At 37.6% G+C, this 18,748-nt stretch overlaps 1 protein-coding gene across 2 annotated transcripts in view; it reads right to left on the minus strand.

The window, feature by feature from the left end:
* ACTR5 (actin related protein 5) overlaps positions 1-17,698 on the minus strand; it is a 40,386-nt gene extending 22,688 nt beyond the window's left edge. For both annotated transcript variants that reach the window (XR_014025802.1, XM_081322597.1), the window contains exons 1-7: positions 17,279-17,698; positions 13,245-13,474; positions 11,295-11,464; positions 8,422-8,639; positions 7,909-8,091; positions 6,078-6,200; positions 663-802 (exon numbers count right to left, since the gene is read on the minus strand). Coding sequence is in view for 1 of the 2 variants with exons in the window: in XM_081322597.1 (XP_081178723.1) it covers positions 663-802; positions 6,078-6,200; positions 7,909-8,091; positions 8,422-8,639; positions 11,295-11,464; positions 13,245-13,474; positions 17,279-17,662 (1,448 nt within the window). In the remaining variant the exon portion in view is untranslated. The remainder of the gene's footprint in view (positions 1-662; positions 803-6,077; positions 6,201-7,908; positions 8,092-8,421; positions 8,640-11,294; positions 11,465-13,244; positions 13,475-17,278) is intronic.
* Positions 17,699-18,748: the final 1,050 nt, after the last annotated feature.

Genomic DNA, 18,748 nt, shown 5'->3' on the forward strand with positions numbered 1-18,748 from the left:
TTCTTCATCTGTTGTGATGGCAAATAATAACTGTAAATGGTTATAGTGAACCTCAGACTTCAACTCTTCCCCATTCTTCCTCTGCTTTCCTTACCTGAAAGAACTAAGTGTGCCTGAGATTGTGGTAGGTCTCACTTTTTTCATGTAGCACTAATCCAGTCTAGCACAACTTCTAAACACAATTGCTATAAAAGTGACATCCTGAACAGTATTTTTACACAATAGCAGTGTCACCAAAGGTATCAGGTATACATTTCTATACTACTCTTACTATATTTTCTTGGAAATATAGCCCATGTTATGCTCAGAGTAGTTTACAAAGCATATATTATCACACAGTGCTTTGCTAAATGTATAACTTGGCTTTCTCAGAACATGCAAATGCAAACCCTCTTCTCTTATTTAAAAAAAATAGTATGAAGGCTAATCTGAAAATAAATAAGTAAATACCACATTTATTTACCTAACTTATAATCCATGATTAATTGAACCATGATTTGCTGAATGAACGTAAACTGCCAGGGTTTGCACAACACATTGAACCAAAGCTAGATGAGTGCATGTAAACTCACTGTATTATTCAAAGCATCCTTCTCAGAACTGAGAACATATTCTTAAGTGCATCAATTTAAGTTAGGAATTCCAGAAGTCTGTACTTTTACCTGTCCAGGACAAATTGCATGGTTTCTGCTATCCCAGCCTGTTCTTCTCCTATTAGGGATGGCTGAAAGACAATTTCAGGAACTCGGATTCTCTCTGTGCCAAGAAAGAGCTGATGATATTCTGCCAGATTAAACACTGGCTGTAAAAACATGAAGATTCAGGAGAACAATGCTTTAGAATATACTGTCTCTTCTCAAAGCACTTTATCAGACTTTAGATTTAAATTGGTCAAGCTCCTATGTATTTTATCTCCTTCCCTCATACATGTCAGATTTTCTTTTTTACAGAGTGCAGTCTTTTCATAGCCATTCTACCCGATTGGGGGGGGGGGGAAAGATTTGAGAACACAGTTCACTGCATTGGACTGAACTGCTTGGCTCTCTTCAAGAACACCTTCTACCTACTTATCTGGGATGTTATGAAAAGCCAGGCCTGCATTTTCTTCTTTCTGTATTTCCCCCTGCATGCTGTGTTCCCCCTTTTTCTCATTGTTTCTATATTTGCAGGAAGGAATGATATTTTTAAATGTCTGTTGTGGTGCTGTAGAAATAAGTAGTTTAAACTAGGGCTGCTACACAACATAATAATTTCTCCAAAACTTCATTGGCATCTTTAACCGTGCTCATAATTAGACAGCACTAAGAACTTTTAAAAATCAACTCTTTGGATTGTTAATTTAGTTTTGGGTCTTACCAGAAGATTCGAATTTCCCTTACAGAACAAGATGATTTACTTGCTGTGATAATGATGACAATGTTATAACTTCATCTCTTTGCTCTAATTTGCAAGGCATTGATAGGATAAGCTATGTTGCAGGCCTGTTTCTGATTTGTGCAATAATTTAATAAAATGACAGAAATAATTTTTTGCAAAGAAAATTTGGAAATCTTACCATGTGAACATTTCTACCTGACAATTTTCATTTAAGCCGCTATAAGGTATTTACATAACTAGAAAATTAGGTATAACAATTACATAAATATTTCTCTGTCAATAAAAATTATTCAGAAGCGGGATTACAGTAATTGAATCAAGACAATAAGGTTAGTACTAGAACTGGTGTTATAGATTAAAAATTACATACAGGAACATTACACTATTATATGCCAAATTAAGACAGATTTTTTTAAAAAAATCTTATCTCTGCCTTTGAAGAAAAGGACAATAGCAATATAAATAATACAACACAGCAAGCATGATCCAGGATATGATAAGCCTGGATTGTACTGAAAAGATATGGTTTGTAACACGAAAGCTATGGCTAAATCTTAATGCTATTTAGAGAAATTGCAATGTCCTCCAAAGCCGTTCTGGCTAGAAATTAAGTGAGTCCAGCATATTTGAAGAAAAGTAAGTTGGGAAAAGGCAATTTCAATCTACATTGTTAGAATTAGTATTGTATGAATTTAGTTTCTCCCCTGCTTACCACCATTTTCTAAGTGGAAATTTTTATGGCTGAAATTCTATATGTTTTGCCATCTAGAAGCTAACAGCTGAGTGACATGCAGAAATTCACTATGTGTTTTACACAGCATTTAAGAATAGAATTACAGCATTTAAGAATAGAATTGCAGCCTTTGAAATCCTCAGCTATAAGACTGAAATGCAGGAAAAGTACTGCACCTAATAATGTTGCTGCCACTGAAATAACCAGCGTAAAGTTACACCAAACGAACTTCTGACTGCTACACACAACATTTGTGCCCCTTCAACTGAAACTGAACAACCCATTTGCTTCATGATGTTCTCAGCTAAAAAATGGTAAAAAGCAAACAGCAACGTGTGTCTTAAAAGTATCGAAGTTACAAGAAGCAAAATGAAGGTGATCCTAATTCAGACAGAAACAATCACAACAAGATTGCTGAAGGGCAACGATCTTTGAGGGGAATAAATCCAACCTATCCCAGAAGCAAGAAATTAAATAATTCACTTGTTCTGGTTGCCCTCTATTTTCCAGGCATCTTTCCTTGTCTGTCAGATCCCTTCTCACTCCAGAAATAAAGATGAAAAATATCAGAGGAAACTGAAACTGACCGGGTACTATACTTTCCCCTTCTTTTTCTCACAAAATCATTATTTTTAACAGAATGAGAAAAATAATAAAAGCATGCATCATAACAATATTAAACAACATTACAGTATTTATATTAGTACTGAAATAACAAAGAAATAATACTAATTTCTCACTAAATTACTTTCTTTTACTCACAGCATCTGCTTCTACTTCCTGACATTTTGACACTTTTCCCTTGGCAGGAACACACAGACGTAACTAGTATGTTTCCCAGTACTTCCTTCATACCAGACACCATTTGTAATTTCTGGATTTCACAGTTGTTTTTGGTTAAATTATTACAGGAAATTCCCTTTGTCTTCCATGTTCACCAACCAGGACTCAAAAATATTCATCCACGATGTCATAACATAGCCAACATGATTAAATCTAGTTATAGAAGGCATGGCTGCCCTGGGACGTCCAGCTGATTTCAATTGCATACAAATAGATTGCAACAAAAGAAAACAACAGATGAATTGCTTTCTAAACAAATGTCTGTAAATATGATTGAGGCAACACTTATGCTTTTCTCTTCCTCCCACCCCATCCCTGACACAGCAGAGATTGGAGAGAGATTTCAAGAGAGTAAAGCTGTTTAGTCTTCTACACATTGAGAGCAATGCAACTGCATGAGCAGTGGAAAGAGTCAGGTAAAGGAGAGATTTATCTACAAAAATCACTTCCTTCCTTCCTCCACAAAGCAAAGCGATTGCAGAGAGAGAGATTCCAGTGAAGTACTGTAAGCTGTTTGCTCTTCTACACATCAAGAGCAATGTGATAGTGCCAGCAGCCAAGGGGTCAGCGCCACGGGCATCCTATGCAAACAGCTCACAGTATCCTTTCCTGCTGCCAATGCAATCACATTATGGTGGGGAAGAGTCAGGCAAAGAAGAGATTGCATATAGAAATCACTTGCTTTTTTCCTCTTCCTTCTTGTAATGCAGATTGGAGAAAAAAAGATTTCAAGAGAGTACTATATAAACTGTGTAACATGCCTACAGCTCCCAGCTCAGGTCTACAAGTGCGACTGTGTTGCTTTCAATGTGTAAAAGAAACAAGCCACTTACTTTCTTGCAATTCCTATATCTCCAATCTTTCTGTTCTGCAAGGGGGGAGAGGGGAGAAAAAAATTCAAATGTCAGGTATAAGGCAATGCAAACTGATTGTAATAGTTATAATGTGACTGAGGGACATTATGAAGGTCATAAATGGGCTGTATATTTATTTTTTTCAGCACCGTTGCAACTTTGAATGGTTGCTAAATAAATGGTTGGTAAGTGAGGAGTACCTGTACTGCATTTGGAGTTCAATGAACCGAATAATAGCATAGCAAAATGGAGGCCACTGCTCGGACAAAGTCAGCAGAAGGGTTACATTGGACCTGTTCTTGTGACCAAAAACCCTGTGAAGCCCTAAGTTCAGCAGTTCTTGTGAAAATAGAAGTTTAATCCTGTTAGCAAAGAAAGCCAACTTGATAATTTTGGACCAGTCTCAGCCCAATCCAACTCACAGGACTGTAACTGTGGGGAAAGCAGAGGGAGCAAGCATTAGGTATGCTGCCTTAAGCTATACAAAATAAAGGTGGGATATAAATACATATAAATACATGCAAAAATACCCCTACCTTCTCAGGAGCAGCTGATGAAAGGGAGAGAACTTTCAGCCTGAGTGGTTTATTTTCTTGTCTTTCTTACTTACTAATATATTTATTTAGATAATTTTTATCTTGTCTTTATTTAGAAATAATTCAGGGCAGTGAACATAATAGTTTTTAATTTTAATTGTTTTTAATTTTTGTATTACTGTTTTAATTACCCTGTAAACCGCCCTGAGTCCTTCGGGAAAGGGCGGAATATAAATCCAATAAAATAAATAAATAAATAAATACATAATAATACTTCCTGCTCCTATTTTCCCCAGAACAACAACTCTGTGAGATGGGTTGAGCTGAGAGAGAGTGACTGATCCAAGATCAGTCAGTCGCCTTTCATGCCTAAGGCAGGACTAGAACTCACCATCTCCTGTTTTCTGGATCAGCAGCCTCACAACTATACCAAAATGTTTTTGAAACAAGCAGGTTGTTTGAGATCTAGCAATTTCTTATTTCCTATGAAATTTCCATATGCAAGGATGTACAGAAAGACATCCACAAAGAAGCCTCTTTATTGTCCAACAATAAAGCTCAAGAAAATTGCCTTGTCTGCAAAAAAAAATTTTTTCCTTCAACCTAACTTTAATACCAGGAAATAAGATAATTATTTTCTGGAGGACAGGCATTCTTCAGCTGTGACTAAACTGTTAGCTATGGAAAACTGTTCTTCCTATGTAGTTGGGCTTTTAGTACTTGCATTAGCAGACAAATTGAAGTTGTTGGTTTTTTTTTTTAAAAAAAAGTCTAACTTCCACAGAGATATCAAAAGAGAAAGCCACAAACAAGTCCAGATAAATTTTCAAAGGTCAGAGAATGCCCTTAGCTTTTTTGCTGAGCATCACAACGGAGACGATGGAAAATGAACAAGGCTAGAAGTCTGGAGGTGGAATTTTTTTTAAAAAAAATTCACTGTTAAGTTTATGTGTGAGAGCTTATACTGTAGATTTTGAGTGTACCGATTTCTAAGAGTGGGAAATGGTAGTAATTTTTAGAAGCAGCAATCAGAGATGGCTCTGATATCTCCAAAGATGAAATTCAGTAGTTGCATATAGCCCTGGAGTCTTACCCTATTTGCCCATGAACTACCGTTCTTATTATTGTCATTATTAGCTTTTTATTCTGCCTTTTTATATGTAACTCAAGCTGGCAAGCACACCTAATTCTCCTGCCTCCTTTTTTCTACAAAGTCAACCACCTGGCTTTCATGCCTAAGGAAGGCCTAGAATTCACATTTCCTGCTTTGTAGGACAGCACCTTAACCACAACACCAAACTTTTTAACAAAATAGGCACACTGTGATTTAGCAATGTTCTCTTTATTTCCCAGAATGGCTGACCTAGAACTTCTTTTAGATGAATCACATAGAAGTTTATTTGAAGAAAATTTCATAGAGTTTAGTAGAATTCATTTTCAGCATGCAGAATTGAAATTTCAGTTTTGTTTCAATAGGATTTAGAAAGACAGGAAGCCTTTCTTACCAAACACATTTTCAGTTTGTCAATTCTACACTTTTAGATTATGACAGTTCCAACTTTACTATGAAGAAAAAAAAATCCATCCAACATTACCCTTCCTTCCTCCTTTCCTCTTTCTCTCTCTCTTCAATTTATATGCCACCCATCTCTTCCAACCTAACTGACTGGATTTCAGAAAGCAAATAAGCAAACATTTATCTGAAATTAAGATTGTGTCTACTTAAAAACAAACCTGCACTGTGGTAACTGGTTTTTCAACTTCAGGTTGCTCCTCAGCAAATAAAGGGTCAAAATCATTCACACTTTCTACATCTTCCATGGACTGTTCACTGCCCACTGGATCAAGGTCAGGAATCTTAGAAGAAAAAAATGTTACAAGTTATTCCAAGAAAAACAAAACACATAAGATATGTGTTAAGTTCTAAAAGGTGTGGCAACCAATTAAGTAAACCAATACCTTTCCTTTTTTCTGAAAAAAAGGCAAATATTCTTAAAGTTCCAAATTCAGTAAATCTTATTTCCTTCAGCGTGAAGTTCATAGTAAAGTCTTTGACAGCAGGTTTTTATATTTCCCATTATTTTAAATGGACAAGTTCGATGTTCCAGCATTATTCCTCTGTTCCAAACTGTGGTCGTTTCATTTCAAGCAGTCTCTAATAGGGTTAACCTAATTTTCAAGATGCCTGAAAGTTGTTGTATTTTTAAACTCACCAGTAGATTCATTAAATATTTCATCCTCATTCCTGTTCACGCAATTTTGGTAAATAAACATTTGTTAGCAAATTAAGATAGGAATTTTAGAAAATTGGAACCTTTGGCTGCAATAGTTAGTTATTATTTTATTTACATATCATTTTTAAAAACCAACCATCTCCCTCATAGAGAGACTCTGGAGGTTATCATCCCAAAGGACAACACAAAAGAATGTGAAGGAATTAATATATGAGTCTACATACATAGTGACTAAAAGTATTATCAAGTAAATCTTTACTAGATTAGGTTTTAAATCTATGGTTAATTATTTAGTGCTATTATGCAACGTCGGGGTTGGGAATTCCATTCCAGGAATGTACTTTTTCAATTGCATTCTAAATATACTATTTTAAAGGTGGCAAATATGAAAAAAGTAATCCTCACAGCTTAAAATAAAAATTTACATAAAATATTCAACATTCACTTGAATGCAAGCAAAATGCACACATTAAAAATGTATTGCTTGAAAGATGTAATTATCTTCAGATCATAACATTTTCCCCCCAAAATTGTGCAAAAAGAATTTAAGAAAAATGTTCAAGGAAACAAACCTATATAGCAATAATAAAAAAAGGAATTTAGCTGCTATGAAAAACAGAGACTCAGAATGAGGCCTGCAAAGCTGTTAACTACCCATGAATATCCACATACATTTATGTTCATGGTCACATTCTACTTTTTTCTACTCCTTTTGTCATAACTTGATACAATAGTTCTAGCAATTGCATGATTCTAATTCTAGCAAGAATCCTTGTACATACGAACTATTTTATAAGGTTCAGTGATGGCAATTCAGCTTAAGTATACCTATTGAACTAAATATCTCAGAACTAGTAGAGCGTGTACGTACCTACTTTGTTCCCATTTCTTCAATCATTACTACACTGTCTGTTCTAATGTGCACCTGTTTTCAGTGTCCTGAGCTTTTTCTGATAGTGAAACATGAGTGATTGGGGAACAATAGTAAAAAGAGAAACTTGTCACACTTCCAACTTAAACAGGCTTTATCTTCTGATCTTTTGGGCTTAAATAGGCGTTATTTAATATGTGAATAAATCAGTTTTTCTCAAGAATGCTTCCCACCCACCCCCACAAAACTCTCTAAGCCTACTAGAATACAGTTGTTTTTCAGAAAAAAGTTATTGAGTACCATCATCTTGTCATGCTGCAAATGAATTAAGAACAGAATTAAAGATGACAAAACAAAGAGCAGTAGGAGAGAGAAATGTGTACACTTGTGTGAAGTTGCAGTACAACCAAGAGAACAAAGTCTTGAAACTGTTTTCCATATCGATTCCTGTATGTGGTACCTCTGGTTTGCTGTCTACAACATCCACTTCAACGCTAACTTCTGCCTGGAGGATTTTCTGCTTAGTTTGCTCAATGGCCAAACTTAGCTTGTGGATATAAGACTGGAGTTCCTCAGCAGAGTCCATGTTCAGTTCCATCAATGCTTTGTGAAACTGATCCACCTGACCATCTTCTAGCAGTTCCTACAAAAGGAAGCATTAAAAAGAATCTACTGTTAACCTGCTATAAATCACTAACCTTCACCATCTATTTTCTATTATAACTAAGGCAATCTTGCAGAAAATTACATCTGCTGTTTGGAAAAAAGAAGCAAGCTGATGTTTAAATAAGTGACTTATTATTTGCTGGCAATCGTGTAACATCTTTAATTCCTTCCCTGAAATAATATGAAAATGACACTCTGAGAACAAATATTTTACTGAGAATACAATTCCAAGAATAATCCTCCCCCAGCTTCTCATTTTTCACTTCCTCCAAACTGAAACTACAACTCCAGCAGTGCATAGAGTTACCTGAACATAAAGAAGCCTCTCTAGTCTCTCTTGATCCAGCTGAAGCTTTTCTTCTCGACGGCGAGCATTAAGTTCCTGAAGCCGTCGAAGTTGCTGCTGCCGTCGCTCTTGCTTCTCCTCAGACGTTACCGTACTCCCGAGGAGCTTATTTGAAAAAGGCAGCTGCATCTTATGCACATTGTTCTCATAGTATTCAGGTGATCGCCACTTGTGCATCTCTGTTCAAATATTTTTAATATTTGATATTAATTTTTTTAATCATAGTAATATTTTTTGCTCAGAGATCATCAATAACGTCTTATGCAAATGCCCTGAAAAATTATGGAAAAGCAAAGTAGGATTTTTTGGGGGGAAGGGATGATAGCAGAGAGAGACATAACTTCTATCCCACTGCTTAGTAAATAAATTGCCTGCTGTTTTTTTATGATAGATCTTGCACCAATCCATATGAGAAAAGAAACAACAGGAAATTTGTATCTATCTGATGTCAGAAAACAGAAAGCAGAAACTGCAGGGCAAAATACACTTTTCTGAGAAAATTCCAGTGGAAACCAAAAGGCAAACAGCACGCATTAATGAAACTTAATAATCGGTATGATAAAAATTGGAGAAACACTTCTTCTCATTTTCTTTATAAAATGGCCTTTATAAAGCCAACTGTTAATCAAGTAGCATGATACATTCAACTTCCACAGTTTAGGATCTAACTAAGCTAGTCCTTCTTAGATCTGAAATAAAAGGTCACAAGTAGGTTCTTCCACTGATTTCAAGGGAATCAAATATGGATCTAGCCCACTGTGCTTTATTATTATTACTGGTGTTTTATTGCATAATTGCACATTGTTGGGCAGTTCACAAACCTAAATCATAGCTGAGCAACATCATAAGTTAACAACATGACACTGATTAAAAAAACATTTCAAAATTTTAAAAAAGCACGCTGCCAGACAGATGGCAGAAAAGTGCAGTAGTTTTCAACATCTACTCTAATTATGTTGTTTGGATCTAAACAATGATGAAAGTACAAAACTTCCAAAATAAAATATTAATTTATACACTGTAATTATATATATATTAATTATGAGAAATACTCTTGGCAGTTTATAATTTTTCATATTGTATATTTTACAATATAGGTATATCAAATCATTAATGATATACAGTAAGTTAAACAAAAATATTTTAAAATGAAACAATCTACCCAATCCCTGTATTACTATATTAATCAGTTGGCTTTATGTTTATTCTTAAAATATAAAATCTCAACAACATATAACAACATGCAGTATATTGGTGATTGTTTTTACAATACAAACACAATTTTTCAATGAACTCATTTTTCATCTCTATTTACTCTAAATATATTTGTTGATTTAACCAAGAATATGTATTTAGCTGCTACACCCTGTTTGCTGAACTTCCTGGATTGAAGAGCCATTCACAGAGTTTGTTGCAATAATTCCAGATATATGAAATCAAAGCATGTTAAAAGATTTATATTCTTTAGATAGGTCTGTGGTTATTTTATCCTGTTCACTGAAATTACATTGGCTGCATTTATAGTAAGACGTCACTTATTTAACTTATTTAATTTAAGATTATTTAAGATAGCACTCGCAACTTGGGAGTCCTCCTAGATTCACGGCTCACCTTGGAAGATCACATAGTGGCTGTGACTAGGGGGGCTTTCGCCCAGGTTCGCCTGGTGCGCCAGTTGCGGCCCTATCTAAGCCGGGATGATTTATGCACGGTCACTCACGCGCTCGTGACCTCTCGGCTAGACTACTGCAACGCTCTCTACATGGGGCTTCCCTTGAGGACCACCCGGAGGCTCCAACTGGTACAGAATGCAGCCGCAAGAGTTGTGTTGGGAGTCTCCCGATACTCCCATGTTACACCTCTGCTCCGTGAGCTGCATTGGTTACCAGTTGTCTTCCGGGTGAGATTCAAGGTACTAGTAATGGTGTTTAAAGCCCTACATGGCAGGGGTCCGGAGTACCTTAGGGAACACCTGCTGCCAGCATCAACTTCCCTCCGCCCTGTGCGTTCCCACAGAGAGGGCCTCCTCAGGGTGCCACCAGTCAGAGAATGTCGATTGGTGGCCCCCAGGGGGAGATCCTTCTCTGTGGGCGCCCCGGAACTATGGAACCAGTTACCGGTTGAGCTCCGGACGGCGCCCGATCTTCGCTCCTTTCGCCGCGATCTAAAAACATACTTGTTTGAACAAGCCGGCCTGGCCTGAGGGGGGATTGGTGGGGTTTTTATTGTCATCTTATTGGGGTTTTTACTATGTATTAATTGTTTTTTAGTTGGGCATGTATTTAATTATTTTTTAACTTTTGTAATTCTGTGTTTTTATTCTTGCCTTGTACACCGCCCTGAGTCCTTCGGGAGAAGGGCGGTATAGAAATATTAATAAATTAAATTAATTAAATTAACTGTGGTTTTGGAATAAGCCATTGGGGCTGATTTACACAGCAGGGTTACCTGGCCCTTTAATGGAATGCAACTCCAACCAAAACCAACTGTGCTCTCCCATTTAGTTTAGAAGACTCCTGGTTACAACTAATTTCTATTTTCTTTTGATTAAAAGGATATTGGCTTTTTGTGAAAACCTAGTGCTACTAAACTATTGTTTATGGAACTAAACTAAAATAATATGTTTTTGGATGCTGTAATAATTAAATAAGTTCTAATGCCTTATTCAGATTTGCAAACAAGATCAAAGCAACCTGCAATTTTAGATACTTTCCTATCTCTTTAGTAATATAAAATTGACTCTATTTTTTTAAGAATGCAAAATGCTGTTTTACAAAATAAGATAACACAAAGGGAATAAAGCTGCATGATAACAATTGACAGCAATGCCTTACCTTCTTTGTAATCTTCGGCGATATAGCTGTGCTCGTGGAGTATTTCTTCCACACGGCTAAGCGTGATGGCAGCAAAATGCCCTGGATATTTCAGTTGCAGGAGACGCTGGAGATAAAGGGCTGCCTGGCATCCTCCAAGATTTATACGCTTACAGTTTCGTGCATCTAACCTAACAATTCATAAAAATGGAGGAAAAATTAGGCTGTATAGAACAGTTTCATTCTTTCTATTAGAACCCAAGTTCTAAAGACTTTTCAAGTAACCATTTATGTCATGTCCACAGTAACTATCATCATCAACATTGGTTGGTTTTCACTCATACAGTGGAAAGTCTTAAGAAATCTTCATTACTTGTGTATAGAGAAATCATTAAAATACAGTTAAAATATCCCAATTCACAAAAAATAAATTATGCTTAAAATAAAAATTATTCGAGAGAATCCAATTGAATAAAAGAAAACTGTATTTAATCTACTCCCCAAGGGCTACATGAGAGATTTGAGACAACTAAAAAAAAGTATTGATTTGGTTCTCACCCTCTGGCAGGGCATTAAATTGAGTGAGTCAGAAAAATGATAAGCACCCATTGTAAGCAATACAGAACAGAAGAATGAATATTAGTTTCTTCTAAGTATTTTTAACTGACATATTTCATACCATCTGAGATGTTTAGCACAATAAATTATAACAATGAAGTTTAATATCATATATATTCAAACTAAATAACTAAAAAAGCATAGTATTCTTTAAAGACACTGCTAATCTCCAAAATTACATGTATTGTGCTATATCATAACAATACTCTAAACACTGTTCAATAGATTTCAATGGCTATATTTAGCCAATACAAGTTCAATGAGTATTCAATAAAGGTTCAACAAACTTCAATGGTTACATTATGCAACACACCCAGGCAAAACCATAGAAACCATTATAATGTTTAGCAGAATATAATGCAAATAAAGTCACTAACTATAGGAGAGCTCCAAATAGCTAAACTGACTCTTTAGTTTTACACTGTACTTCCACTGAGATGAGAACATTCTCTAACATGCAGATTTCAATCTTATCTAGTGCATATTTAAGGTTGCTCATTTCCCATTAAACCTAAATTGCCCACAAAGGCTTATCTACGGTTTTTCCATTACTTCCTTGAAATTAGGTGGTGAAAAAAAATGACATTGTGCCAATTTGTCAACTCATACTTCTAATTTATGTTAACATGTTCATGTAGATTGGGGCATAACAACAAGGACAATATGTCACCCATCAGTATACTTCTGAGATCAAAGGCACCTCATTCCTGCCCCTCAATACACAAAATAAAACATATTGGTCTTTTTTTGCATTTGGGGAATTTCTTTAAGCAGCAATAGAGTACTTTGCATTACAGCACACATTTTACCTAACTTTTGAACTCCCTTTCAAAAGACTCCTCAGCATTCCAGCACCACTTTTGGAGTGTGGACATCAATATTTATTTTATTAAATTTGTTTACTGTCCATCTCACCTCAAGTTGACTATGTATGCCATAGATATGGTGCATCCCTAGAAAAAAAGCTGTAGCTTTCTAATGTAAATATTAAAAAGATGTATAAAAAAAGACAAAACCTATAGATATCTCAAAACCTGATGCAGAAGATAGAAGGCAAAGATTCCCAAAACACAGCCTTCCACACTTCCTATAGAACTGAACTCACACCCATGTGTGAGCACCCAAGTCCCAATGAGGAATATAACAAAGAAAAGCATCTTAACTAATTCTATCAAAGATCAATGAAAGAATTTAGTTAGGCTTCTGTCCATTGTTCAGTGAAAGTTAATTTATCAAGGCACCTACTATCCCAAACCCCAGGCCAGAACTTTAAATTGCACACACAACAAAAAGGGGTAATTATTTGTAATTCACGAAAAATTAAATTCTATAGGTAAATAGGAAATAACTCACCTGCCATCTAAAACTGGTAAAATATGAGTACACTGGTATCCAGAAGAAACTATGAGACCACTGCAAGGCCAGCCTTGCCTCTTGTTATGATAGAAACTGTACAAGCTGTCCACACCATAAGAAACCTTTGGAACCTGGTAACATTCAAACAGGAGCTCTGACATCATTTGCCTTGAACAGAGAGGGTTGCAGACAGCCTCTGTTATCACAACTGGATGGTCAATACAGCCCTATAACAAAATTAAGACAGAAGTGACAATCTGTGAATCCCCAACATACATAGGGACAGTGAAGGGAGATATAAAGTGATCATTTCTACACTATGGCATCATCAAATGACATGAGATGACAAACATACGTACATTAGATTTCATGATGCATATGCCATCATGTTGATGTTTATTACAAAGGCCTGCGATTAGAGCATTTAAAAAGTTATTACATGTAATGACATAACCCCCAACACATAGTATCTTGCTAAGTATTACTTATTATTATTTATGTGTTCTTCCACAGATATGAAAACTAGAATATACATTAATAAATATGGAAGTAAGGTATTTCTGTAGAAGCATAATCACCATTCAACAAAAAAGCTTAAGTGCTTGTTACATATGCAACAGTTATAAAACAAGAATTATGCTTTTCTGATACTTGAATAATGTACTCTTTCTTGAAAATAGGAATGTTTCATAATTAAACTTTTGCCCACAAAGGCTCTGGACTGGCTAAGTTACTCTACAGATTAGCCATGTAGAGAACAATTTGGCAAACTGGGCATTTGCATGTTTCCATTAATTTAATCACCGGAGAAAATGTATGCACAATATAACTCTAATCTCATTCCAACTCTTTGAGAGCACATTTTTTTGCCCAAGGCTCAGGTACTACTTTTATTTTTTACAAAACAACATGCACCTGAGCTCTTTGTAAAAATATTTAATATACACCAAAGGGGAAAAAGCATTTTTATGATTTGGAAGGGGTGTGTGTGTGTGTGTGATGCCAGGGCTACCCACTCTAGCCTGCAAACAATTTCAACCATTTGACACCATCTAATGGTTACCTGATTTTTGCAGACCAGCCCTGTAAGACAAGAGCTGAATGAAAACAAATGCCTCCAACATTATATTTTGCCCACAGATGGCCACACTGGTGTACTAGAAGCTCTGACACATTCTTTAGCAATTCTTCTTTCACTTCATTTGGGGGAAAGTGTGAGAAAATAATAATAATAATAATAATAATAATAATAATAATAATAATAATAATAATAATAATAATAATAATAATAATAATAATTTATTGTCACTCTGAATGTATGCCAATCGGCATACATCAAAATGAAATTTTGTTGCATACAGCTCTCAAAGGGTCACCATCTGATATACACTCCTTGTTCATGACCAGCTCAAGTTTCAGAACATCCATTTTAGTCTCTAGGGAGCGAACGATGGCAAACAGGACAGATGGAAATGTAGCTCCAGGTGGATCAGCCCTCAAATTAGCTTGTATTCCTGCACAACAACCTCGCCTCCTTTCCTTTTTCTGATCCTGTCTCTTCCACCTTTTCCTTAAAGAGGCCTAGCTTCTTTTCACCCCTGGAGCATGCTGCCGCCGCCTCCAACTCCTCCAAAAGCCTCTCTCTCTCTTCCTCTGGGCCTGCCGACAGCCTCATCCAGTTCCTTCGCTCCATGAGCCTCGGGACCTCTCCTCCTTGGCCTCCTTCGGAAACAGCCCTGATTTGCAATAGAATCTGTCGCTGGGCCAGCAGTCAGATCTTGCTGCTGGCAGAACAAATTCAAACAGCGCCAACGACTTTTAACACTCACCAACGGTTCCGAAACAGCTAGAAACTCGCCATGCCAGCAAAGATTGTCGGTCATATGTCGTATGTTACCTTAGTTCCACCACGTTGCTCAAACACATTAAAACCTTTCTATATCCCTTAATATACCTCCCAAAACTTTTCACCTTCGAGAGCCAATGCAGCCGCAACCGATCCAGGCGCCGCCATCTTAGAACTAGATGGCGGCGCCTGTATTGCTACTGTTCATGAGACAGAAATGATCACTGCACTTTAAGCAATGCCCTGATTCAATTTTTGACTATTGATAGTCCCTCCAAATAAAATTCAACAATGAGTGCAGGTTGTTCATGATGCTAACTGTGGATATTAGTAGTACATATCACTGGAATAAAAAATATATAAAGATAGTGAAGAGCTGATTTATGTGAGCAAAAATAAAACAGATAATCCGTGGCAGCAACCATCCTGTTTTATATGAGAAAAGATGAACTAATTAAGGGCAGCTGATGAATTACTCAAAGGGAAATTGTTGTCAAGTTTGGCATTTTCCAGAAACATGTGTCACATTCTTGACTTTTTCAATACCATAAAGTTCATGCAAGAGGGTTTTTTACATGATGATAGCACAGATGAAACCTTCAACAGCTGTCAGCAATTGTCTTGTTATGAAAATAAAGGTAAAGAATTTCTTCATAGCACTATTAATACCTGTGCTGTTACAACAAGGTAAAGGTAAAGAAAAGTACTAAGTCCAGGTTGCAGCAGGAAAACTCAGGTACAGGTGTTAGGAATATAAATGGTACTATTCACATAGTGATGCTGGCACCACTATCAACTTGGAGTTCTACATTGCAACATTCAACACATTGAAACAACAATTAAGTGGAGTTTAAAAGCACAAGAAGGTGTGACAATGCCAGGCCTCACACCCCACAAGGCACTCAAAAGCCAATTTGATGTAATAGTTAAGGCGCTGGCCTAGAATCTAGGAGACTTTGGGCCAATCACTCCCTTTCATCCAATCTAGAAGAAAGGAATGTTAGGGTATGCTTACCACTTGAGTTAACCAAATATTCAAAAGGTGGGAGTAATAACTGTAAGGTTGATCTCCGTGTTTTATACCATTTGCCATATAGTCCAGATTTGATGCCTTGTAACTTCTATTTTTTTGGAAAATGGAAGGAATATCTCATGGGTGTTTGTCTGACTCAACTGAAAAGATCAAAAAGGACCATCAAGACCAGCATAGAGTTCTTCAATGACAGCTTTAAGAAATTTGTCTACTGTTCCCAAAAGTGTAGCAAACAGGTGATTATATGGAAAAGTATATGCAAGTTACAAGAGTTCATTTATTATTAATATATTTGTATCCCACCTTTATTATTTTTACAAATATCTGAAAACAGTGAACACATCCAACATACTTTCCTCCTGTTTTACCCACAAAAAGAAATGATTGGCCCAAAGTCATCCATCTGGCTTTCATAGCGAAAGCAGGACTTGAACTCATGGTCTCCAGCTTTCTAGCCTGTTGTATTAACCACTAGACCAAACTGGCTCATTTCAAGAAGTCTTTTCCTTATTTATTAAAACGTCCTATTTAAACTGAAATTTTGGAGAAGGGGGTATTATTTTTCATTTAACCCTTATAAATATAATGTTATGTTCTATAAATATACAAAAGACGCTCCAAATGTGCTTTAGTGCTTATATGCATCCTTTTAAATATAAGTCAAGGTGGTGAACATACTTAATACATAATGCACAGTCCTTCAGATCTTGAATACACAGCTGTAGTTCAGAGCCCACTTCTAAATTCCTGCTTTTGCTATCTGACCAGCCCATGCCCCTGAAGAAAAGCCTTATATTACCTTCTCCCAATGTGGTTTGTAAGAATATTTTGTTTTAAGGACACTTACCGGTCTTACCCAAGTCATTAATTTGTGTGTTCCAGCCTTACTGAACTTATAGTCACTGAAGAATGAATTCTATTGAACATCAGTTAGTGAGGCAATACGTTGACCCCGCGCAGGAAATTTTGTTGAGCCAAAGAGAGGCCTTCGGTGCAAATGTCACCGCTGACTCCATATCCTTTACGTCCGGGCAAATCTACGCTAGCGGTTGCCGTTAGCCCTATCACAACTGCGCTGCGAGTCAAAACCGGTGCAAAACTTCTCATCTGTCGCGGTTGAATCAACAGGCACGCAAGTTCTGCCTTCCTTACCTGCGAGGAGACGCCCAGGCGCTGGAAGCCGTGATCAAAGAGCTGCTCTTGCAGCTCCATCTGAACAGGCACGTTGCGGTCGAAAGGCGAGCGGAGGAGCCATCGGAGGGGCTCGGGGCTGCCCAGATCGTTGCCCACCTGTGTTTCCGGGCCAGCGCCGCCGCGAACTCCCCGACTTCGAGCAACTAAGGAGCGGAACTGGAGCAAGGGCTCGCCAGGCACCGCGGCGTGCGGGCAGGCCCACCCCAAACGCAGCTGGAACGAACCGTTATCCAGCACCAGAGGAACCGGAGTCGGCAGCCGCACCGCCGCGTGAGCTTCCAGCATCGGGTCCGGGTCCCATCGGACGTCGCGGAACGGGAACACCCCTCCGGCTGCCTCCATAGCGCGAGAAACAATTTGCCGCCCGTCAGGTCCCACCCCGTCTTTTCTCCGACTCGAAACAAAGACTTCAATGGAGTGTTCCGTTCCCGAGACGAATCACCATGGAGACCAGTAAAACAGCGCTCAGCGCCGGTTCCGCTTTTCCCTTAGAAGAGAGTTTCTCAGCCTCAAGCTTTAAGATGTGTGGATTTCAATTCTCAGAACTAGCATGTTAAAGTTCCTGAAGTTAAGAAAAATCGCTTTAGACTAGAAGAGTGATTTGCCACTTTGCTGAACAGAGACATAGAATAAACAGAGGCACAGAATCAAGATCACGGGAAGTATTAATACTGCTTTATAAAACCCTAGTGAGACCACACCTGGAATACTGCAATCAGTTTTGGTCACCATACTACTTAAAAGATTTTGAGACCTTGGAAAAAGTTCAAAGAAGAGCAACTAAGTTACTAAGATGATCAAAGGCATGGAGACTAAAACATGAAGAACGGCTGCAGTCTAAAGAAAAGAAGAAATAGGGGTGACATGATTCCAGTTTTTGAGAGGCTGGCACAAAGAAGAGGGGGTCAAATTATTCTCCAAAGCACCAGAGGACAGGACAAGAAACAATGGTTGGAAACTGATCAAAGAGAGAAAACAACCTGGAATTAAGAAGAAAGTTCCTAACAGTGAGGACAATTAACCAGTAGAACAGCTTGCCTTCAGAAATCGTGGGCGCTCCATCACTGGAGGTTTTTAAGAAGCTGGACAGTCACTTGTCTGAGATGGTATAGGTCCTTGGTGGCAAACCTATGGCATGGGTGCCACAGGTGGCATGTAGAGCCCTCTCTATGAGCACGTGCGCCGTCGCGCCAGTCCTAGGCCTTCAGCTGGATTTTATAAATCCTTTTCGCTTTAGGCCTCCGCCGTGTGCAAAAAAAAAGAAGGTTCAATCAATCAATCAATTTCAACTTCTCGCAGGGAAAAAGAAAGTTCTCGCAAAGTTGAAATTGATTGATTCAACTTTTTAGTCCCACCCAGTCTGCCATTACCACCGCAGCCATGCCCACCCAATGGGCCACACCCACCCAACTGGCCTCACCCACGCAA

This window comes from Vipera berus, assembly GCF_964194415.1.
Source record: "Vipera berus genome assembly, chromosome: 3".
Lineage (NCBI taxonomy): Eukaryota > Metazoa > Chordata > Lepidosauria > Squamata > Viperidae > Vipera > Vipera berus.